The sequence below is a fragment of the Asterias amurensis genome, chromosome 12 (genome assembly GCF_032118995.1).
Source record: "Asterias amurensis chromosome 12, ASM3211899v1".
In the NCBI taxonomy this organism is placed as follows: domain Eukaryota; kingdom Metazoa; phylum Echinodermata; class Asteroidea; order Forcipulatida; family Asteriidae; genus Asterias; species Asterias amurensis.
In genome coordinates, this window is record NC_092659.1 from 14,349,285 (window position 1) to 14,373,969 (window position 24,685).

The 24,685-nt window shown below is 40.3% G+C and overlaps 1 protein-coding gene across 4 annotated transcripts in view; it reads left to right on the forward strand.

Annotated features, from left to right (window-relative positions):
- LOC139944782 (ankyrin repeat and MYND domain-containing protein 1-like) overlaps nt 1–24,685 on the forward strand; it is a 28,637-nt gene continuing 3,952 nt past the window's right edge. Inside the window, exons 1-18 of one of the 4 annotated variants that reach the window (XM_071941889.1) lie at nt 67–203; nt 1,286–1,630; nt 2,254–2,400; nt 3,127–3,336; nt 4,643–4,816; nt 6,199–6,340; nt 6,935–7,104; nt 8,472–9,106; nt 11,519–11,690; nt 12,439–12,573; nt 13,649–13,804; nt 14,703–14,810; nt 15,623–15,754; nt 17,183–17,290; nt 18,200–18,365; nt 19,071–19,290; nt 21,552–21,644; nt 22,446–22,478. In XM_071941889.1, coding sequence (XP_071797990.1) covers nt 1,328–1,630; nt 2,254–2,400; nt 3,127–3,336; nt 4,643–4,816; nt 6,199–6,340; nt 6,935–7,104; nt 8,472–9,106; nt 11,519–11,690; nt 12,439–12,573; nt 13,649–13,804; nt 14,703–14,810; nt 15,623–15,754; nt 17,183–17,290; nt 18,200–18,365; nt 19,071–19,290; nt 21,552–21,644; nt 22,446–22,478 — 3,104 coding nt within the window. In that variant the 5' untranslated portion in view covers nt 67–203; nt 1,286–1,327. Of the gene's footprint in view, nt 204–1,285; nt 1,631–2,253; nt 2,401–3,126; nt 3,337–4,642; nt 4,817–6,198; nt 6,341–6,934; nt 7,105–8,471; nt 9,107–11,518; nt 11,691–12,438; nt 12,574–13,648; nt 13,805–14,702; nt 14,811–15,622; nt 15,755–17,182; nt 17,291–18,199; nt 18,366–19,070; nt 19,291–21,551; nt 21,645–22,445; nt 22,479–24,685 lie in introns of all 4 variants that reach the window. The other 3 variants (XM_071941890.1, XM_071941893.1, XM_071941892.1) reach the window with 3 other exon arrangements.

The following is a 24,685-nucleotide window of genomic DNA, read 5'->3' on the forward strand; positions in this document are numbered from 1 at the left end:
ATAACCCCTTACAAAATAATGAATTACTCCATGTGAAAGTAATGTATACAAAGTCATGGCGGCGAAGAAGACGTAACATTTTCATCAGTAAAAAAGTAAGATTTTTTGTCTTCCTATTTGTTTGAAGTGTGCTAATTTACGACGTATTAAGAACAAAAGAACAACGGAATCCCGTAGCCCGTAGCCGAAAACTGACTATGCTTGTAAGAAATAGAATACGCTGAAATATCTTTCGTTTTTTGATACTTTTTTTATTTAATGTCATTTTCGACACTCATTCGTCTATTCGATTCTCCCATTCTGATTCTCACTCAGTCTGCAGGCTATTTGAGTATTTTCTTTTTATTTGTTTACTTGTAAGTTTAGTATTTACTATTTTCTTAGCATACAAAATGCGTAAGTAAAACTAAAGGTCTCTTCCCCTCTTCCATTGCGAATTACTAATACTGCTACTGGTTCCTTTTTTCAAAATAAGTATTAGCTACTATATTTTAGGGGCCTACCTGAGCATTAATTTAATTAATTATTGTTCTTGTTCGATACAACTTACAAGGAACATGAGTCTATGACCAAGAATAAGATGGATACAGCGTGATAAAGGTCTATTTTAAGACTAAAATTCATTCAAGTCGGTCACAAAGCTAGGGCCTTCAAAGATTCATTCTTCGTATCAACTGTTAAACTCTGGAACTCACTCTCCTCGGCTGCTGTGAACAGCACAACTCTAGCTAAATTCAAGGGACACTTAAGCAACACCAAATATAGTAGTCTATTTCCACACGCAGTGCGCAAGTTAGCGTTGATGTATCCGGCAGGATATTTTGCTGACTTAACCAATGGAGATGAGATGGAGATAGTCTTATCACACTCAAGTAAGGACATCCGGATGAGTTACTTGTCCTAACTTAGGACTACCCTTAAGTTTTTAGTATCTCCTAGGACTAGTACTATGTTCTTTGTGAAATTTTCCCCTCCTGGTTCGATGGCACGCAAAAAGAAAAATTTTACCCCGTCCTGTTTCATTGTAACTTGTAGTAAACATCAATTATCAGAAAAACGCAGGGCTTTGATGTATCACACATAAGGCCTTTATGTGCTAATTTAAAAGAAAATTAAGCCTATTGTATTAGGTAATTAGAAGTTGTTTTACAAAGGGAAGTTTTACCAAAACTAAGTCAAGTGGCACAGTATTCTAAATAATATAGTTGCTCCAAATAATGCCCTTGAACTTTTTTTGATGACTGTTTAATTTAACATAACTCTCTACCCATTTTGATCTCTGAAGTGCTCTTGCGTCAGTTGAAGGCTAGCTAGCTCAAATCCCACCATGCCGTCAAAGCTAGAGTTCCATGTGTTCGCCCGGCTGAAATCAGCAAAACGCCAAGACTCCAACACCGATCACCATGACTACAAGAGTGGGGCCACTTTCAGCGGTCACTTAGATGGCATGAAGAGGGTCGGAAACGGCACGTTTCTCTGGCCAAACGGTGACCGCTACGCTGGAGAATACGCCGACAACCAGAGGCACGGGAAGGGCGAGCAACTGTGGGCAGATGGGGCACAGTTTACGGGGCACTTTGTGAGAGATATGAGGCACGGTTATGGGGAACATACCTGGGGTGATGGTGAGGTGAGATATGAATAAATTATTCAATTTGCTTATCACCCACATTTCTATTGGCCAACTTCACAAATGCTGATCAATGAATAATGCATGAGAAGTTTTTAAGATCCTCTATAGGACTAGTCCTAAGTTAGGACTAGTCCTAACTCTTTGTGACATTGACCCCAGATCTCTTTTCTTGCTGGATTTCTGGGTTGCCATGCATCCCCTTGCTTCTTCTTGTGAAGTAGCACCAAAGCCAAGATCAGGGGCAGTGGAGACCGTGGCCTTCATTGCCTCCGTGTACTTCCAGGCATCCAACATTGTTATGGCAAGTCAGTTGACCCATTTCACCTGACGTCATCTTGAATGCGCCATACTGGTGGGCAGTTTCACTGTGCGTTTTTATATATAACTCTATGCTGCGCGTTGTGCAATAAAGTGTGCATTTTAGGCGACGCGGCGTTAAACCACATAAACCTAACTGCCCACGAACATGGTGAGCGTGGCACCAGTCGCCTCGTGTGACGCATGCAAGGGGTCAATAATGTTTCCTTCACCACTTCACAGCTCTGATCTCGTTTCTTGCCATGCAACCCCTTGCTTCTTCTCGACCTGTCTCCAAACTTTATGTCTCATCTTTCCTTCAGAGCTACAAGGGAGACTATTTTAAAGACCATCGGCACGGACAAGGGACCTACACATGGCCAGATGGTTCCAAGTTCACTGGGACCTTCTATAAAGACTCAAAAGAAGGCTATGGCGTTTTTATTTGTGCGAATGGCAACAAATTTGAGGTAATTTAGTCAATATATTGTCAGTTTTTATTTGTAGCCTTATTATTTGATAATAGGATAAGATGTGTCAGTCAACATATACAATGTAAATATTATTAATAGTGATTTTAGTATAAATACATACTGTGCTGGTAAACCATAACCGAAATGTGGCAGATTTTGGTATGACTGGTGCGGCTCTGCCCATAGAGTTATGTATAAGAACTAGAGGGCGCACTGGCCTATATATGCGCTCCGGCATGCGCGCAGACGGCCATTTTCTAAGTTGACAAAACTGGCATCTCACAGCGTGTGTTTGTGCGGCCATTTTGTAAGTTGAACAAACAGCATCTCGGTAGCGTTCAATAAAAAAAAACTCAAACGTGTATTTCATATTCAACGCGCGTGCAGAATGACGCGCTTGTCATCTTGCGGTCCCGTGGTGTTTGTGCACGAAGCATCACTCGTGCGCCCTCTAGTTCTAATATATAACTCTATGGGCTGTGCCACACACATGAAGTGGGCAGAAAATGAGCTCGGGTATCCAGTAGCCAAGGTATTTTGAAGCGAGATTGACCTTTTAACCGTCTAAAATTTGCGTTGCGTGTAGCGATCTTGTTGCACTGGTATGATATGTTATTCAGTGCCCACAACAAAACCATTTTCTGATATTTATCATTAACACGGGGTGTTTATGTCTTTGTTCCCAAAACAACAACAATAACAACAACATTAATGCATCCATAGGGTCTATACAAGGATGGCGAGAGGCTCGGACCTGGAATCTTGATGGACACCGAGGGGTTTCAAGATGTTGGACTCTGGCACAAGGAGCGATTAGTGAAGCTCTGCGCACCAATAGAGGGCGCTTTCACCATGAGAGAACATCCCGAGTTTGATTACGACCCGTCAGAGCATCAGATGCTGATTAACATAAACCAAAGTGGAAGTACACAGGTATGGTTAAATTTTGACCCCATCCATCGGCTGCCCAAGCTGAGCAGCTTTCTCAAGCTCAAAGTGTTGAATGTAATGGAGAAATAACTAGGGTGTTGTGAATGATAATTGTTTTATAACTTTCCTGAAAATAGTGAGAGACTGTATGGACGATGTGACCTGTGACATCACATGTTTACAAAAGAGCCACAGAGCCTGGACTTCATGCAGGCACGATTTGTACACAGCCTAATGGATTCAAACATAAAATCTTAAATTTTATGGATTTTGCACTGTCTAATTCCTATCAACTTTTGATAAGATGATAGGAGGCACATCTCAAAACTTGTCCAGCTTTTACTTTCATAATTCTTGGATTTATGTGGAAAATTATGACACAAAGTGCCAACTTTCCCATAGGACCTGTGTAGTATCTTGCCTGCCAGAATACCCAAAGAATGCACAAGGTCACACTTGTTGTAAACAAAGTTCACATGGTCTTTAGTGAGAGTTCCTGGTGCTTATGGAAATAGTGTTCCAAAGTTTTGGCTATCGAGAAAGACTTATCCCTGAGGGATTTTGAACTTAAAGGAATTTCAAGAAGAAGTTTATCTATTTTGGTTTTTACCCATACACCAATGTGTGTTAGCACTGTATACTCAGTACTTTCCCGAGTCCTGTGAACAAATATCACAGGCATGTTACTCGGGTGGGATTCGACTCCCACGACCCTTGCAATTCTAGAGCAGTGTCTTACCAACTAGACTACCAAGGTTGCCCGGTAGCTAGAGGCAGTTCGAATCCTATGTTCGGCAGCGGGTACCGCAACAATATAAGAGATGTTAAATTTGCATCGGGGATAAAGAATATCTATTTTGGTTTTTACCCATACACCGATGTGTGTTAGCACTGTAGAAGAAGCTTGTCTGTCGAAGATCTGAGTCCTGCCCTGCCCATTTGATACAAAATAAGAATGTATACATTGGGAGAGATATATCACAAACCTGCAGCTCTATGGTGGACTACTGAGAGTTAGCACCAAGATTAGGACAAGAAGGCTGAGATTAGCAGGTCACTGTCTCAGACATGCTGAGCTGGCAGTGAGCAGGCTGGTGCTATGGGACCCTACTCAAGGTCACCAATGGTCACTGTTCCCGAGGCAGACCACACACCACCTATGTGGACACCTTGTGCCGGGACTCTGGTCTGCCAACGGGGGGAGCTGAGCACAGCAATGGGAGACAACCAAATTTGGAGGGCCATCATCCGATGCTCCGCATCATGAATGAATGAATGAAGAATGAAATGATTTCTTATTCTCTTCTAGTTGTTGAACGGTTCCGGAGATGCTCCAGACACTGTCAGGGACACCATGGAGCGACTTTCCAGGACGTCGTTCTCCACGGACTTTGAAACATTTCTCCCGAGTCGTCAAGAGAGCGTTGATTTCTCAACGTTGGAGTATGACAAAGAAGAGTATGATCAATCCTTCTTCAAACAGGTAGGTGTTACACTTTTGTTTTTCACGTTTGTGTATTAAGTGCTCGGTACATACATACATACATACATACAACAGAGCGTCTATAAAGCACCTTTGGACAAGATCAAAGCGCTATAAAGTGAGCCAACTAATGGAACTGTACTACAACATATTACACTTGATACAGATAAGTTTGATAAGATTTCTTGAAAAAATGGCAAAGAGTTACAATTTCTAATGGATACTGGGAGGTTGTTCTATATTTTGGGAGCAACATAGGTGAAAGTCGAGTTGTGAGCAGATGAGAGTGGGATGGTTGAGTGTTTAGTTAGGTGTGTGGTGTCAGAAGCTGATCGCAAGCTTGAGCGTGGCGGTTGGTAGAGAGCAAGGCAAGATGATAAGTAGCCCGGTGCGATTCCTAGGAGACATTTAAACACAGTAATTAAAACTTTGAAAGTTACTTTCTCTTTGACCGGAAGCCAATGTAACTGCTGAAGGCAGGGTGTCATGTGGTCATACTTCATAGCACTGCAAATCAGCTTGGCCGCCCAGTTTTGGATTTGTAGAAGACTTAAGCAAAGGGCCCAATTTCATAGAACTGCTTTAAGCCCAAAAAGTAACTAAGCATAATAGCAACGTGCTTTACCAGGATAAGGTTACCAGATCAAATAGCATTCCATTTATTACTGGTATCCTGCTCCTTTTTGCTTAGCAGAAATTTTCTAAGCAAAGTTTGCTGCTTAAGCAGCTCACTAAAGTTGGGAAGATCAGCTGGAAGCACCCCGATGTCCCTAGCAACTCTATATCTCTATAGTGGAGCTTTTTTTCTTCCCCTAATTTTTCTTTCTATGTTTTGGTGACCTTGGCCCAATTTCATAGAGCTTCTAAGCTCAAAAAATTGCTTAGCATGAAATTTCTTCCTTGATAAAAACAGGAATACCAAACAAATTTCCTTTTGTTGCATATTGCTTGTTACTAGTATTCAGCTGTTGTTTGCTTATCCTGAAAAAATCATGTGGAAATTTGGTTGGTAATCCTGTTTTTATCAAGGCAAAAATTTCATGCTCAGCAAATTTTTGTGCGTAGCAGCTCTATGAAATTGGGCCCTGGTGATAAGCTGAGAGACAGGTTCTTTGATGTTTCTGTTTGAGTGCCCTGCTAGTCTCATACAGCGTTGTTGTGTTTTAGTGTACAGCTTTAGTTCATTGCTGTACAGTTCAGTAGCTGTCATACATTGACTCCAAGTAGACTTAAAGGTAGGGTCTAGTTTGGAAGTGACCCAGAATTTTGTTCTTTAACTTTTATCCAAAATCTTTCTCGTTGAGCATTGAAGAAGTCGGTTTTAGCAGTTGTTTACTAATTTATTTTTAGATTTTTGTTGTTTGTTTCTTCTCTTCTCTCAGAACTACAAACCTGAAGGTCAGGGGTCAACTGAGGTCGTTGCCCTGAATAACACCCCGTCTTTCATTGACCTCCAGAAACATATATACAAGCACAGAGGCAGGGCAAAAGAAGTCTCATTCTCAGTAGAAAAAATTATGCAAGGTAAGGAATAATGGCGTCCTTTAGTTATATTGGCCCCCCTAAAAGTTATATTGACCTCCGGTGGCATATACCTCCAGTGGCAAATTGACGCTGCATTAGTTGCATTAGTGGAATAAAAACTTCCAGTGGGTTGATCCATTCCGTTTTACAGACTATTCAGGACGCTCTCAAATCATGAATGCATCATACCATGGAACAACGTTGCCCCTCAGCGTTGATTTTATGTTTCTCTTCCAGAAGTTAGGTATGAGAGGTGACGATACAGTTCAATGCCCATGGTGCGAGGCTGGTTATCTCTCCTAATTCGAGGCCCAACAAGTATCAATGGATTCTTACAAACAGTTTCCCTACAAGTGCTTTCAAACTGTAATAGACCTTTATCATTGTGCGGCCATCTTGACTTTCTTTCATTCTTACCAACGTAACCAAATCGAGGCTGGAAGGAGAAATTGTCTGGTACCTTTTCATGATGAATGAATATTAGCATCCATTAATGTTATTGGATACAGGGAACAAGACGAAGATGGTGTCCGCATGATAAAGGTCTCTTTACTATATATGTATTTTTATTTATTTATTTTTTCTTCACACAAGGGCACCGTGGGAAACATGGTAAAGAAGGCCCCATAGAGCAGACATCCCAGAAGCTCATCAAAGCCGCAGCGGCTGGTGACCAACAGACGGTACATTCACTGCTCATGCAGGGAGCCGTCAATGTCAACGTAGCTGATAAGCACGGTCATACTGCACTACTTGGAGCAGCGGTAAGACACCATTTGAATTTTTTCATTCATCCAAAATGAAAGTTTTATTCACAGTACAGTTTTTGAAATTGTGATGTTCCAGTCTTGTTGTCTGTAGGGGCCCGATTTTATAGAGTACTTAAGCCCCAAAAGTAACGTACGCACTTGTTTAAAGGCAGTGGACACTACTGGTAATTACTCAAAATAATTATCAGCATAAAACCTCACTTGGTAACAAGTAATGGAGAACTGTTGATAGTGTAAAACATTGTGAGAAACAGCTCCCTCTGAAGTGACGTAGTTTTCAAGAAAGAAGTAATTTTCAGCGAATTTGATTTCAAGACCTCAAGTTTAGAATTTGAGGTCTCGAAATCAAGCATCTGAAAGCACACAACTTCGTGTGACAAGGGTGTTTTTTTCTTTCATAGTTATCTCGCAACTTCGAGATTTGTTATTTTATGCGTATGTTGAGATACACCAAGTGAGAAGACTGGTCTTTGACAATTACCAATAGTGTCCAGTGTCCTTAACCCTTTAGAGACCATAGCAGTGAGAAACGGCTTGCACCAAAATACTTATAGCATCACAAACAGCTGGAAGATCTGACCTCTGTTCATTCAAACAATAGAACCATTGCATATGACGTCACACTCTCGAAAAGGAGGCAGATCATTGGACATAGCTGTTCTCTGTGCGTAAAAACATGCGCGTGACCTGTAGCTATTGATTTCCTACACAATACAGAACGGGCCTCTGAACAATGCGCGAAATCTTTGGTGTCAACTCTCTTTTGTGCATGTTTGTATATGATTTTTGACACCCCAAAAATAATAATGCAAGTTCATTTAAAACAAGGCTAAAAGCCAATCTAGGTAACGGGCTACAAGAACAAAATGATTAAACATGAAAATAACTCAGTGGAGCTGGAGGCAGGAATTGATATTCCTCTTAAAACAGTCCAGACTGTAGGATGAGGGGGAAACATCCACCAGGCAAGGAGTTCAAAAGAGATGCACTACGTGGAATAAAGCTGTTGGAATGACCCTTTGTGCTGTTTTGTATGTGACTAATAGCTGCGTTACACAGACTAATTTGTGTATGCCTCTTAGTGCACATCTCTGTGGCGTTTGCCAACCAATTGGGTCTGTACGCATTAGTGAATGTAATTAGCATATTTAATGGGAAGGGTATATGTGTTGACGTTGCTTAGCAAATTCATAGGGAACCAGTCAAATGTGCATTTCTTGATATTTTAGCTGGTAACCCTGTTTTGTAAATCAGTAGGGAACCAGTCGAACGAGCATATTGAAGCTCTCAACCTATTTTGCTTAGCAGGAATGTTTCTGTGGTTAACAGCTAAAGATTTCTTTATTAATTTTCACTTTAAGGTGAATATGCATTTTGAAATCATCAATACCCTCTTGGACAATGGCGCTGACGTCAACAAACTAAACGATGAAGGACTCTCAGCACTGGTTGCCTGCCAAATGCTCTTCTACCCGACCAAGTCCTTCCAGTATAACATCGCCGAGAGATACCTCCCCTTCCCGGAGAATGAAGAGATCCACAGTCTGACTCTCTGTCCAATCAACCCATCTGAGGGTGACAAAACAGGAAGTGTCTATTCAGGTAAAAGGGGTGATTCAGCAATGAGTTCTCATTCTTCGCAATTGAAACCCACAAGTGACTTGGACCAAGAGGATGGAATCGACGAAGATGAAGAAGTTGATGAAGAGGATTTAGACGAGAGTGGGCCTTTCGGAACTCCGGTAAATGAACCAATCACAGATCAGGATAATGATCTCGGTACGCGAGCCGAAGAGAACCGCGTCCCAAGCACGGTACCCAGTGATTTTGAGTCCGACACGACACTCGTGAATTTTGAAATTGACGTGACGGAAGACCTAGTCGAGAGAAGTGCTACGGTGATGAGTAATAATAGACGGATTGTTAGTGGGCGGAGCTCTAGGTGTAGTGAGGGGAACATGGACCAGGCCAGGCTAAGGGCCATTGTCAAGGCAGAGTAAGTTTAACAAATTTAACTAGAATAGAAAAACTCTTGTTGCCGTCTCTGCCGTCGATTTCACCAAACTCTTGCTTACTTAGGATTAATCTTAGGACTTAGGACGAGTCTTAGCCTTGCACTGTAACATGTATACCTTCAGATTAATCCTAAGTTAGTTACTCGTCCTAACTCGAGATACAATTAATCCTAGCGTGTCGTGAAATTGGCTGCTGGCTACATAAGGATACATAACGATTTTTCTCTTAGCTCAAAATGTTAAACGGACCAGAAATGTTTGTACTAGACCAGAATCAACCAGAATCAAAATGAGAAAAAAAATCCTAGGTCCTTCAACATGTAACTGTTTTTATTTTAACAATGGACAGAGCACCAAGATTTGTACAAGATTAATCTCATCTCTTTTTGCTATTACTTCATAACAATTTAGAGGTATTTATCAGACTCAAAAAATCACAAATTTGTTGAAATTCATTTCTGGTCAAGATACCACATAGTGAAGCACATGTAATTTTCTTCAAGTAAAATAAAAGAATGTCGGACAAGTAAGGTCATAAGTTCACCGGCCCAACACTCAAACCCCTGGCCCGAGACCTGCGGTCTAGTTTAAAAACTGAGCCATGTATGGTGAAGTTTATATACCTTCTCAAATCAGATCATATTCTCAAACCTTCTCAAATCAGATCAATACAAAACATCTTTAAAAACTCACCGTTTCCAGTTGCCCTTTAAAATGTATTTGTTTTTTTCATTTTCTCTTGTGCTGAGCGCCATGATTTTTATGAAATGGCGCTCTAGAAATCCTGTTATTATAGTAATAATAATTATTATTTAGTTTAAGATTCAACTAAAATAGAAATCGCACATTGCAGAGTTATGTACACTGAACCTCAGCAGTTTCTGGCTACATAACGATACATAACGATTTTTCTCCTAGCTCAAAACAGTTTTTATGAAGGGTTTTGAAAATAAGAGAGGTTTTGAAAATGTTGTACTGTTTACTCTATCGTCTTTCAATATGTGATTGTTTATATTTTTACATGTACATATATTTTTACCATTGTTACGTTAAGGCCATTTTTTTTTTATTACTTGGATTACGGATTTGTTAGCTACAAAAAACGGGCGGGGGCGGGAAAAAAAAAAAAAGAAAAAAAAAAAAAAAGAGGGATTATGGAATTTCGAGCCCAGAAAACGGGCGGGGGAAAAAAAAAAAAAAAAAAAGGAAAAAAAAGAAAAAAATGCACGTGGGCGGCTTCTAAAACACGTACATATATACACAATTTATGTAGATAAAAGCAACCACTCACTGAAAGAATGTCGCCAGTGTTTTAGGCCAAACAAAATGTTCGGTTTCTGGTTACTGACCGGCCCTTACTTTTACATCGCGACCCTAAATTATTCACATTTTCGGCTTGAAAAAAATTTATTCATATTTTTTTTTAAACCGTGTCGAACAAAAAGTCAGACTTTCACCAAATTAACAAATGTTAGAACAAAATTGAAATAAAGACAAATTTACCGATATCTCCGTGATTTAAGGCCCATGATTTATTACTAATCCACGGACGTACACCGGTTCCTAGCTCACGAGTGAACGTTGAGCGCATTCTAAAGATTTGCAAAATGGGCAGATTGCGCGCAATTTTCCCGAGCTACAATACTAACAAAGCACAAATCTGCAGATTGCGCACCTTTTATGCTGGATCGCCATTCATCTGCCAATTAAGCTGAGCGCACACACGACACGCTGATGCTCTGCCCAAATTCGCGCACACAGACCATTTGTTGATGCATCAATTGATTGCATGAGTTTGGGTCGTGAGCGGTCGATGCTCTCGTGGTTGTTACTAAATGGCCAAACTGTATGCACTTGGGCAAATAGTATAGTCTATAAACGGACTCACACTTTTGTACGTGAATGCATACCATTGGTCTGGTTTCCATCATACATCGGCCGCGATTTTTTTTTCTCCGTTGACACTGACTCACGCCGCGGTTTAATACGTGTACATGTGCATGTACATTGTACAGTACATGTATGTGTACATGTAGGGGTCTCGTTGTAAATTCCAGAAGAAAAAATCGCTAGTAAAAACATGAACACGATGGTGTTTTGTACATGTACGCGATCGGTGGCACTGTTGTATGAAAGTGCTGTGTATTTATTTATTTATTTATTTTTTTTTCCCCCTACAAAATTAGATTTTTCGGGCGGGGAATTTTTAAATTTTTTTCAGAAACACGATTTTTTTCGGGCGGCGATTCCCGTAATCCAAGTTATTAAAAAAAAATGGCCTAAGTGACCCTTTCAGCTAATGCTGCTGGTCATTTTGCATACATACCATTAAAAAGTCGAGTCTAGTCACCCACCTATACTTTCTCGATGTTTGTTTTTCTTCTTGTTTATAGGCACGTCAATATGGAAGCAACAATCCGCCTACTTCTGAAGAGAGGTGCAGACCCTAACGCTTCCAGCGTACCCATGCCAGTCATCTTCTTTGCGATCAAGGCGGCAGACGTCGATGCCGTCCAAGCTTTCTTGGAGAAAGGAGCATTCACCGACATCAGACTGTCACACAAGGTCAGATACTTTGAACTTATGAACACTATTCAATTTTTATAGGATTGTAAATTGGATTCAATACATTTAAATTAAATAATTTAACCCTCCTACTATGTTACCAATTAATATCACTCGCTGTGGTTTTGAATGAAACTTTGAACCTTGAACTTATGAACCCCATACAATGTTTATAGAGTTGTAAATTGAATTCAATACATTGAAATTAAATAATTTAACCCTCCAACTATGTTACCAATTAATATCAATCGCTGTGGTTTTGAATGATACTTTGAACTTTGAACTTAAGAAAACCATTCAATGTTTAAAGGGCTGTAAATTGAATTCAATACATGGAAATTAAATTATTTAACCCTCCTACTATGTAACTTATTAATATTCTTTGCTGTGGTTTTGAATGACACTTTGATACTTTGAGCATCATTCACTGTTTATGGGGCTGTAAATTGAATCCAGTACATAAAAATAAAATCATTTAACCCTCCTACTATGTGACCAATCAATATCACCAGCTGTGGTTTTAAATGATACTTTGAACATATGAACACCATTCAATGTTTATAGAGTTGTAAATTGAATCCAGAACTTTGAAATAAAAGGATTTAACCCTCCTACTGTGTGACCAATTAAGTATCACCTGCTGTGGTTTTAAATGACAGATGTTCCTAGATTGATTGGCTGCGTATTGCGCCACAGCACCTTATATAAACCATTACATTATATTATTTTATTTTCTGAATAATTGTAGAAAGAAGGTCTAGCACCCTTACACATCGCCAGTGCTATTCGTGGTGAAGAAGGCGTTCAGATCACCAGACTACTCCTTGCTGGAAATGCCTGCCCTAACGACCGATCGCTGGACAACGATTCTCACACGGAAATGGTAAGATTACAAAATTACAGAATCTTTTCCCTAGTATGTTGAATGTAATTCTAAATATTTCCCCGATTGTTGTACCAAATCTCCCTGATTGCAAGATACAAATATCGGTGGCTCTACACCATCATTATCATCATCATCATCATCATTCTCTGTGGTCCATCAAGGGGGACGTAGAGCCGCTCAAACCAATCGATTGGTTGCAGACTGCCACAGCTGCTGTACTGGTGAGCCATGGTCCACTTCTAGCTGGCGCAACCAGGTGTTGCGTGGTCGCCCTCTGGGTCTCTTCCAGGCTGGGCCAGGCTGAGTCTCTTCCAGGCTGAGTCCCCCTCGAGCGTTGACGCTCAGTTTGAGGGCGGCATGTGCTGGAGTGTGTTCTGGAAGTCGGCGGACATGGCCAAAGAGGGAGTGGCGTCGCCGTGAGATGGTCACACGGATGTCCTCGAGACCGGTGGTTTCCAAAATTGATTCGTTGGAGACGAAGTCTGACCAATGGACACCGAGTATCCGCCGTTGGCATCTGGTGTGAAATGTTTGAAGCCTACACCTACCTTGTAGAAACAAATAGGGAGCGGTTTGAGATGCTCTCAGGTGTGACAAGTGCTATTATAATAATAATAATAATTGTGGCTTCTTATATAGCGCACATGTCCGTCATTTAGTAGTGACGCTCCTGGCGCTGTAACATACAGTATTTCCTGCAAGATGTGGGACGACGTTTTTTAAATATGAGACCTAATCCTTAGAAAGTTTTTACAAGATGCTGTGGCACAACTGCTGCCGATCGGACCAGGAACACAGGGGCGAACCCCTTCTCTTTTCGATACGTGCACTCGGTTCTTTTACATGCGTTACATAACACATGGGACCAACGGCTTAACGTCCCATCCGAAGGACGAAGCAATGGTGAAGTGTCTTGCTCAGCTAGGATACAAGTGTCACGGCTGGGGATTCGAACCCACACTCTGCTGATCAGAAACACCAGAGTGTGAATTTGGTGCTCAAAGCGCTCGGCCACGATGCTATGCATATTATATTATTCTTATTCTATGTTTTTTTTTCATGATGACCTTAGCAGGAGGGAGGCCCAAGTAGTGCTAATCCAAACAAGATGAGACCCGGTCTCGACGACAGTGTCTCTGTGCTCCTTCGTGAGCTCCAAGAGAAGGGTGAAGACAAGGGTGGACGTACCCCTCTACACATTGCCTGCGACAGAGATGACAACCATGAGGTCAGTATAACAATATTATCATCATCTGGGTAAATTTCATAGAGCTGGCTGCTAAAAGGGTTTGGGTACTTTCTGGACGACACAAAAACACAAACGTCCACAGATTTACATTGAACTTACACGTTTTGAAGATACTGATGATAGAGAGCTTCCCTTAAAATCTTTTTGAGAAATGAGTACATGTAAAACAATTTCTTGAAAATTGTTTTTACAAATTTACCAACTCTTCTGAAAAAATGGCTCAAATCTTTCTTACTGAGGTGCTGTAGTTTTTGAGAAATGAGTAAAACAATGTCATGAAAATACGTTTGTAAATGATAAAAATAATTTTCGTCTCATGAGGCGAAAATTATTTTCATGATATTGTTTTACTCATTTCCCCAAAACTACAGCACCTCAGCACGTAGTATTTTCAGGGAAGCTTTCTACTATCATTATCTTCAAACTGTGTAAGTTTAGTGTAAATCTGTGGACATTGTGTTTTTTGCCCTACAAAAGTTACATAGACCCTTTTAACAGCTCTATGAAACTTGGCCCAGGGCTCGAATTGTGGTTAAAAGATCACAAGGCAGGGCTTGTAGCTCAAAAATTTTACTTAACAGCAATTCTTTTAAGAAAAAGGTGAATGAAATATCTTTTTAAATATTAATTGTATTTTGGGCTATGATTTCATGCTCAAAAGATATTTATTGGATTCAAAGTCAAGATTTGAACAATTTTTTTTTTTAAATAGGTTAAGATGAAGTGAGATATTATCATTTCAAATACACAAGACTGTCAGACTTTTCTGGTTGTAATTTTATTGGTCCGACACTAATTTAGATCCAACATTTTGCAGCTTTTACTTGATATTCATTCATGGCTCTCTCTTTTTCCCCCCTTCGAATTGACCAACTAGCTTGCGAGACAAGTCGTTCATCTACTGTTGGAGCATGGGGCTAATCCCAACGTGCTCTGCTGTGGACAATCTCCACTCTCATTGGCTATTGCCAGTGGCAACGACCTGGTAAGTTTCATCTGTAGTATGAACAGGATGCTTGCTTGCTTACTTGCTTAAGTCGAGTGATGTCCTCGAATCACGATGGTTCCCGGAGCCTTTCTGTCCCCCATTGCTGACTTGAAATCTGCCAGTGATTTAAGTCTTGTGTCCATTTTAAGAATGTTAGTGAGTGTAAGTTAGTGCCGGTCTACCAGGTTTCTTCCTCCCATGCTTAGGGGTCCACAAAACAATATTGGACACTGGTTCGTCTTTGCTCCTGTAGCAGTGGCCAGCAACACACATCCTTCTCTCTCTGAAGAGGATATGTAATAACTAGTTTTTGTACAGTGCTTTATCTGCAAGGGCGTCTCAGACAGGTTTTTTTAAGTGAGACCCATTTATTTTACACCTTGGAGGGGTTTACAAAGTGATGCAGCACATATAGCAACCACTGCCAGAAATACCAAGCCTAACCCCCTTCTCTTAGTTAGAACATGGTTCTTTTACATGCATTACACAACACATGGGACCAACTGCTTTACGTCCCACCCAAAGGACAAAGCAATAGTGGTCAAGTTCCATGCTTAGGGACATAGGACCAGGACTCAAACCCACACTCTGATGATACATGTAAGAAACACCAGAGCTTGTGTCCAGTGTGCTTGACCCCTCACCCACGACACGCCATAGGATATAGAAAATACAGACATTGAGCCCAATTTGTCTAGTTTCGTCTTCCAAACACTGCCCAAAGAAATTACCCTCGCTACACCCCTGTGAGATATGTTAGTGATTCATTGTGGTTTTAACTATTCTCTTTTTTTTCCCCCTTCAACCAGGCCATTGATGAGTTGATAGCCTATGGCGCCAACCCAAGCCTACCCCTGGGTAATGGCATTGGTAGTGCACTGTGTGTTGCAACTAATACTGCCTATGAATTCAGAAGAAACGCTCACCAGCGAATTGCTCTTGTAAGTTTACACCTTTTTAACTAACGTTAATAAAGTTTTTTTTATGATTCTGAATTCTTAACCCTTTCTATAGATGGCAGTGGACACTATTGGTATTAACTCAAATAATTATAGCATAAAACCTTACTTGATTACAAGTAATGGGGAGAGGTTGATGGTATAAAACATTGTGAGAAATGGCTCCCTCTGAAGTGATGTAGTTTTCGAGAAAGAAGTAATTTTCCACGAGTTTGATTTCAAGACCTCAGATTTAGAATTTGAGGTCTCGAAATCAAGCATCTTCGTGTGACCATGGTGCGACAAGGGTGTTTTTTTTCTTTCATTAATATCTCGCAACTTCGACGACCGATTGAGCTCAAATTTTCACAGGGTTGTTATTTTATGCATATGTTGAGATACAACAAATGTCAAGACAAGTCTTTGGCAGTTACCAATAGTGTTCAGTGTCTTTAAGTTTGCATCAAAGATAATCATTAATATTTGATTTTACCCTAACTCTGATGTGTGTTACATGACGGTCTGTATACTCATTACTTTCCTGACAAAAGGCCCAGACCCACTGCAGCGATAGTGAGAACGATAATGATAACGGCGCAAAGAGAATTTCTAATAATAATGATAACGAGGTCTTATAGAGCGCACAAATCCACAAAAGTGCTCAGGGCATTATTACAGAGAAAATTATGTTGGTTGAATGAGCGTGTGCAAATTCTGCATGGAGCAATTTAACCAATAGAATGCTTTAATTTTCGATGTGATCATTATCGTTTTCGATATTGCTGCGGTGTGACTCAACCTTTAGTCCTGTGAAAATTTGTGTAGTACCCGCTCCTAGAATATAGGATTCAAACTGTCTCTTGTTACTTGGCAATCTCGGTGGTCTAATGGTAAGACATTTGCTCTAGAACAGCAATGGTTGTGGGTTTGAATCCCAACCGAGTATGCCTGTGTAGTTTTTTTTCACAGGACTCGGGCAAGTATTGAGTGTACACTGCTTTACACACATCGATGTATGGGTAAAACCAAACATTAATCTTAACCCTCTAACTCTCTGACCATTCAGTATCATCCACTGTGGTTTTTAAGGCTAGATAAACTATCCAAGCCTGCAATCATCTGATGACTGCAACTACATACGTGTAGTACACAGTTAACCCTCCTACTAATTAACCATTCAATATTATTAGTTTTACTTTTCCAGCCTGCACTATAATTCTTTCTTGTGATGAATGCATCTACACATTACACAGTTCTGTGTACAGTTATGCCACCGTACAAATCCCATGCAGTTGAATGATTTCAAATGATTGGTAATTTCGCTGGAAAATCGTTTAACAAGAGTGGGAGGGTTAAGACCAAGATAAATGGGTAGTGTGTGAAAGTCTCTTCAAGAATATAAAGTTGATCCTAAAATCTCCCTCCCTACAGATTGATAAACTTGTCAAGGCAGGAGCCAATATCTTAGCACCAGTCCCAGTGGGAGGGAAGAAAGTGATGGGAACAGCTGTTGACTATGCCTACTGGATGTTCAATCAGGTAATAACAATGGACTTTGCTAGTCTACCATTTATGAATTATGATGTCGCGCCCCTGTACATCGCCCCCTTCAACCATCTTAGCAGGCATTATACTTCGCTCATGAAGGGGCACAGCAATTTCCCTCTGGTGAAGAGCACTTTTATGGGGGAAATGTAAATTTGTATTGAACTTTGCAAAGGGCACCACAGCAAAAGCGCAGGGCACCACGGCAATCGCTGTGGGTGCCGTGGGTTAATTCTAGGCGTGTTATAGGCAACACAAGGTAACACAGTCTACCACAAATCACTCTGTACTTTTTCATTTTGAGCCAAAACCTTACACACTATTTCATTTAATAACTCTGGTTGTGATGTCAAGCACTCTCAGAAAAGCAAACTTAATCACAGGTTTCAATTTTAGATCTGGGAGGAAAACCCATGCAATTCGGTGGAAAAACTGAAAAGCCAGTTCGCATGCTACACTGCCCGGCAGGATTCAAACTGGGCCCAATTTCATAGAGCTGCTAAGCACAACAACTTGCTTAGCGTGAAATTTCTTCCTTGATAAAAACAGAATTACCAACCAAATTTCCATTTGTTGCTGATTGCTTGTTACTGGTAGTCAGCTGTTGTTTGCCTACTCTGAAAATCATTTGGAAATTTGGTTGGTAATCCTGTTTTTATCAAGGCAAAAATTTCATGCTAAGCAAATTTGTGTGCTTAGCAGCTCTGTGAAATTCGGGCCAGGGTCCCAGAGGTGGAAGGTGAGGAAAGAAACCACTACAACGACCCGACCACCGAGCAGTACCTCCCCTCTAACCATCCTTGACCTCCCCTCTCAACAAAATATAATTTAAAAAAAAACCACTTGAACAGTAATTCAAATGTCCAAGGTTCACACCCAGATTCTTGTTCATGTCCCCTCCAGGATCGGCGAATTGCCCACATGCCTTACCACGCCCTGACCCACTCCGAGAGAGATACATACAATGCTCGACGGAAACTCCTGGCCCACCTTGGCGACATCCTACGAGGAGCGGCCGTTAAGAGAGAAAGACAGAGGCTTGAGATGGAAGAGTTTGGTGGAAATAGAAGTAAGCTTTTATACATTTTTCTTTAATTGTCTGAAATTTGAGCAAAAAATTGATGGTCGGATTTTCACTGAAAATGTTGGTGTTGTTGAATTGGTTTTTCTAGATAAATTTTGACAGATGAATGCAAAAACCTCTGCATATACAGCAATGCAAAAAAATACATGATAACAACCATTATTAGTTACTAGATATAACCCATGCATGTAGGTATGATAAGAACCCATAGTTACTTGATAACCTACAGCTACTAGATTAGAACTTATAGTTACTAGATACGAACATAATCTATTAAGAACCTTGGAGTCAGTTTTAGATATTTTAAAGCACTCATTAAAATTACAAGATCAGGACCAATAAGATACTAGTTAAGAACCCAGAACTAGATGCAAACTTAAGATATGAACCTATAGCAATGTGACCTATGTTTACATTCAAACCGCCCTCTGTTGACAAAACACTGTACACGTCATGTTTCGCCAGGCAAAAAGACTGGTCGTGGTAAGATTGCGTGTACTTTCTAGCTGGCTGCCAAAACACAAAGTTTTTGCCCGGCGGTATGCACGCGAATCATATTATGGTTTTCGAGTGACGTCAGAGGTCACATCATCTATAGATACTACATGTAGATAAGAATAATTCTTGCAAAATAAGAACACATTAGTTACTAGATACTGGTACTATTAAATAATTATTTTCCTTCCATAGGTATGAGTCCGAGCCAGGGTTTCTTGTATACAGGTGCTGGCGCTAAACCCCAGGAGAGCGCCCTCGTCAGACCGAAAGCGCTAAGACAGGGAGGAAGGGGTAGCCCCACACCGAAGAGCGCAGAGGATGGGGGCAAGCAGGTTGCTTTTAGAGCCATTACAAAGGACAGCACAGGCGCTGAGCAGCCATTGGTCGACAGAGATGATGATGGAACAGTAAGGTGAGCGACTAAACATACAGGGATGAGAAATGTCAAGCTTTTATCGGAATTCAGACTTTTTTTTTCAAAAGTCTGCCTGGTAAACAAAACGTGCTGTATTTTTGTCCAGAAAAAAATTAGTCATGCTCCTTCTGTAGCGCTGAGGGTACTGTTCCCAGAAGCTCCTTGGAATGTTTTACTCCTGGACCGATTTCACTAAAGTCCCGATTTGTGATTATTGCTATCACACTAATGAAGAGATCTTATACTGAAAATCCATCGCTTGCGACATCGCTGATTTTGTGTTATTGCAGTTGCGATGAATTAAAAATGAAACTAATTTTTTGTAAGAGGCTAAAAAACTAATTTTTGGTAAGAGGCTAAAAGCAATAACCTTTGACACAACCCGCCAAAAAAACATCGGTCGTCGCGATTAACAGAAAAATGCATGAATTTTAAATGTAAATTGAAAAGAAATTGCTAAATCAGCTATCATTTGGATTAGTTCAACACTTACTTTCACACAAGACGGATTTCCCTTGAAAGTTCTCAGGAAATCTGTTCACACTTGTCTACCATTTCTTGGGAGTTGAGGTAAAGTAGGATCATTCTGGGGGGGGGGGAGTGGTAAGCATACCGTATGCTCAAAATTTCCCAGGAAAATTTTGTCAAGTGTGAAACAAACATGGGGTGGCGGTGTTAAAATCCCCCAGAAATATTCTAGGAATTCAGGGCTCAGTGAATGTGAAATGAGCTTGAGAAATCCACACTTTATCTTGGTCTCCACGTTATGGCTTCCATTAACATAATAAACCCTTTGGTGCACAAGGCGGTCTCCAGCGACCACCAAAAACACGTCAAATTGGACTTTTATAAACAGTCGTAACTTAAAAACTACAACCCCCAAATATACCGCTCTCATTCGACTGTTTAGAGCGAGTGTTGAGCTTTCATTTTGTGTGATGGGGGTGCTATTGAAAAAGTTTGAGAAAAGCACGGATGAACATGTTCTTTTTTTTGCTTTAAAAAAAAAAAAATCTGTGCACCAAAGGGTTAATAACTATAACTGTACATTAACCATTTATACTAATAACAAACACTATCCTCTCTTTGGCATGCTTCTCATCATAGGAAACAAAAACAAAGGTATAGTTTGTGTGTGCTTGTTAAAGGTTATCTTGTTTTGTAGGATGGAAAAAGCTGTTTCAGTCCACCAAGAGTGAAATTTAAAAAAACGCAAAAGCTTGTATGATGGCTTTTTTTAGTTTGAATTAAACAGGCGACTAAACAACAACATTTTATTTGTTTGTTTAAAGTGCACTTCCCTTTCATTTGCATAGTTTATAAGCTCTTCTACTCTCTGATCTTTCAAACTCTATGTTTTGAAACGATAGACTATGTCAATATAGTATCATGTTGTGAATGCATCATCACAGTACACACTCAACCCTCCTACTGTCTGATCAGTTAAGCTCATCCACTGTGGTGTGGAATAATAGGTAAAATCTACACAGTACACACTCAACCCTCGTACTGTCTGATCAGTTAAGCTCATCCACTGTGGTTTGGAATAATAGGTAAAATCTACACAGTACACACTCAACCCTCCTACTGTCTGATCAGTTAATTGCTCATCCACTGTGGTTTGGAATAATTGATAAACTATTCCAGCCTGCAATATGATATCATGTGGTGATTGCATCATCACAGTACACAGTCAACCCTCCTACTGTTTGACCATTTCACTGCGGTTTTGAATGATAGATGATGAAAGCCTGCTATTATGTTATCTTGCTGGAGATACGCAAAGTGAACACAGTTAGTTCTGTGCACAGTTGTGCCACCATACACAAATCTTGCATTTTGACGGTTTCAAATGATTGGTCAACCTACTGAAAAGTAGTGATACCAAGAGTAGGAGGGTTAAGACCAAGAGGAATTGTTAGTGTTTGAAAAATTAGTGGAGTTCCTTCCCGTTGCAATCTTGTAATATAAGAACGAATCACTGTCGGAACTTGTGTCATTATTGATTCACAGAATTGTTTTAAAACTATTTTCTGAGTCTGAAATGCCATTCTAAAAAACACTTGCTTTATCTCTATTTTTGGTGTCAGGTTAAATAATTAAATTTTTCCTTTTCCCCCTCAATATTTGTTTCCTCTTTTTTGTCTATTCTCTCTCACACCTCCTTTCTGCATTGATTTGTTATTGGTTCTGCGTCCACCCTTTTGCCAACCCTTCTGTCACTTCCCCCCCACGTGCACCTCTTTCAAATGAGACAGTGAAACTGCTGTTATGACAGTTTACATGAAAGAAAGTGGCTACGACTCAGGGGCCGTTAAGCGGCTCCTGCAGACCAAGAAGTTACGCTACAGGTTGGGTCAGAATTTCAGAATCAAGATTGTTTTGTTTCTGTCGTTTGGAGTGGCGTTATCTTGCAGTTTTATTTGCACCTTTTCGTCATGTAGGAATAGAATTTGGGAATTTGCACATTTCTTTAAAAGAAAAATTCTGTAGTTTCTGTAGTTTTAGAAACCCCTTTGTTGAATGGGGCAATTAAGTTTGCATTATTATGACATCATGACTCATTTGCATAATGACCTAACCTGATGACAGTTGTAGTAACCAGTTAATTGACTAATAACTCAGAATGAGACGGTAAAAGCAGGGGGTGTGAGCTCACAACAAAGAAGAAGTGCAATCACACACAGAATACATCTCATGTGTAAAAAAAATGGCAATTCACAGAGTTGTGCCTCCTCCCCCTGGAGTTGCTGCTGCGTTAGACTTGTGGACGTTGTTGATGGTTTGTCGCGGTGATAGTTAAGTCATGGTGGTGGTGTAATGGTTCAGGTGTCCGCGATCGAATACTGCTCTCACGAGATCACTGCTTTCTCGTGAAGCTGCTGGCTGCCGCCTAGTCCCCCCGTTAAATTAGACTGCACAGCGCGAGAGCTAGTCACGCAGGGGCCAGCAGTTGCGCGAGAATTTCGCCAGTGTGCAGGAATCACGGAGAGAGAGAGAGTCGGGACACTATCAACGTGACAGACATTTAATGACTTGTCCACAAGTCTATCGCTGCATATACTACCATACTTATTTCCTTGCATATAGATGTGTTAACTTTCTTTTGATTGATTTATTCCCTGATTTTCTTTTGCGTAATGAAACCATAGACATCATGGACGAAGTGATAGATATCATTTCAGGTGACATGCTAAAGCCTGGTTCATCGCAAATGCGAATGCATTATGAATTTTGACGTCATTGGGCTATTTTCGCGGCAGTTTCGCACAAGTCAACCTATTGCAAATTATTCGTTGCGAATTTGTGACGTCAAAATTCATACCACATTCGCATTCGCAGGAAGTATGAACCGGTCCGAATACATCACTGCTTCACTCAATACCACACCTTCACAGCATGCTGTGTTAATCAGTGGCTTTGTCGTTCGGCATTGAATGTACAATTTCATGCTAAAATTTCAGGCATTTATTGTATTGTGTCACATTTGTAATAGATTTCACTGTTATAGCCCAGGCCAATTTCACCTCCATTTTAATAGCTCACCTCACCCCCAGTGTTCTCCCTTTCCCCTTCATGTAATCGTCTGCTTGCCAACCATTCACTTACCATCCACCACTCGAATCAACAAATTGACCTAAAAGTCAACCATTGTTGGTTTGATCATCCGCTCACCAAACCATCCACTGACCATCCAACCCTCCAATTAAAAAATCATCCTAAAATTCAACCAAAAATAGTTTGATCAACTATCCATCAACCACCTAAATCAACAAAAACCCTCAAGTCAACCACATGGATGTTGTCATCCACGATCGCCAACCCACATCCACTGACCATCCAACCCTCCAATTAAAAAATCATCCTAAAATTCAACCAAAAATAGTTTGATCAACTATCCATCAACCACCTAAATCAACAAAAACCCTCAAGTCAACCACATGGATGTTGTCATCCACGATTGCCAACCCACATCCACTGACCATCCACCCTCCAATCAACAATCACCCTAAAAGTCAACCATAGTTGTTTCATAGATCAAGGACGCTCATGGTTGGTTTGACCCCACTCAAACCCCCTGCCCGTCACCCAAATCAACAAAAACCCTTAAGTCAACCACATGGATTTTGTCATCCAGAATTGCCAACCCGCATCCACTGACCATCCACCTTCCAATCAACAATCACCCTAAAAGTCAACCATAGTTGTTTCATAGAGCAAGGACGCTCATGGTTGGTTAGATCCCCACTCCAACCCCCTGCCCGCCACCCAAATCAACAAAAAACCCTTAAAGGATTTTGGTACTTTTAGTAACACAAAACATCATGTCCACAGATACATGAAACTTACACCGTCTGAAGATAGTGATAGTAGAAAGCTTACCTTAAAATATTACTTGCTGAGGTGCTGTAGTTTTTGAGAAATGAGAACAACGTCATGGAAATACGTTTTACATGCTAAAATAATTTTCGTCTCCTGACACAAAAATTATTGTCATGACTTGTTTGACTCATTTCTCAAAAAACTACACCCGCCAACCCATCCACTGATTGTCCACCTCTCTAATCAACAAGTTACAATAAAATTCAACCAGATAATTGATTTGATCCGTAATCAACAGAACACTCTCACCTCTCTTTCCACAGTCACAAAGTTATCGTGTGAAGTTCATCCACTGCCTTAATGTCCCCCTTCCCCCAAATCCAGAATGCTGTGAGATTTCATATAATTATTATCACATTCATTATTCACAGCTACAACAAGTAATTAGGAGCCATAGAGTCAATGAAGGAATCTTAAAAATATAAAGTTTAAAAAAAAACCCAAAAAACCAAAAACATTATCATTGCGTTATGGTAAATCTGTCTGAAGTGTAGAAAATAAAGGTCCTGGTTGAGTGTAAAGCGAGCTGTTTTAGGGAATTGCTTGTGTAATTTTTCCTCATCTAAAGAGATGTTGATAATAGGTCAAAGTAAAACTACCAGATAATCATCCCGCCCACATCTGTCTTGGAAGACGCACCCACTTAAAAAAAAAGGGGGTGGGACGGGGGTCACACCAAAAATTCATATTTACCTGTTTTTTTTTCACTTTTACCTTGGCACCATTCTTTCCACGTTTGATGAATAATTCACACATATTTTTCGGACTTCCAAGTTCCACAAAGCCAGCAATTTTTCTGGGTCTTTCTTCCTTCCTAAAATTAAAGGCCCTCATATCCTGTACTGTTTTAAAAATCCAAGAAGGTTCATCTGATAGTGTAATTTTTTACTTGGTCTTCATGGCTACTTTCATTGTCTGGAGTTTGGTTGGGAACATTATTTTGGTAAGCGTAAACTTGTTATGCTTAGCTACATTTTGTGCTGGGACAACAAGGGCTTTTGAAATTGTA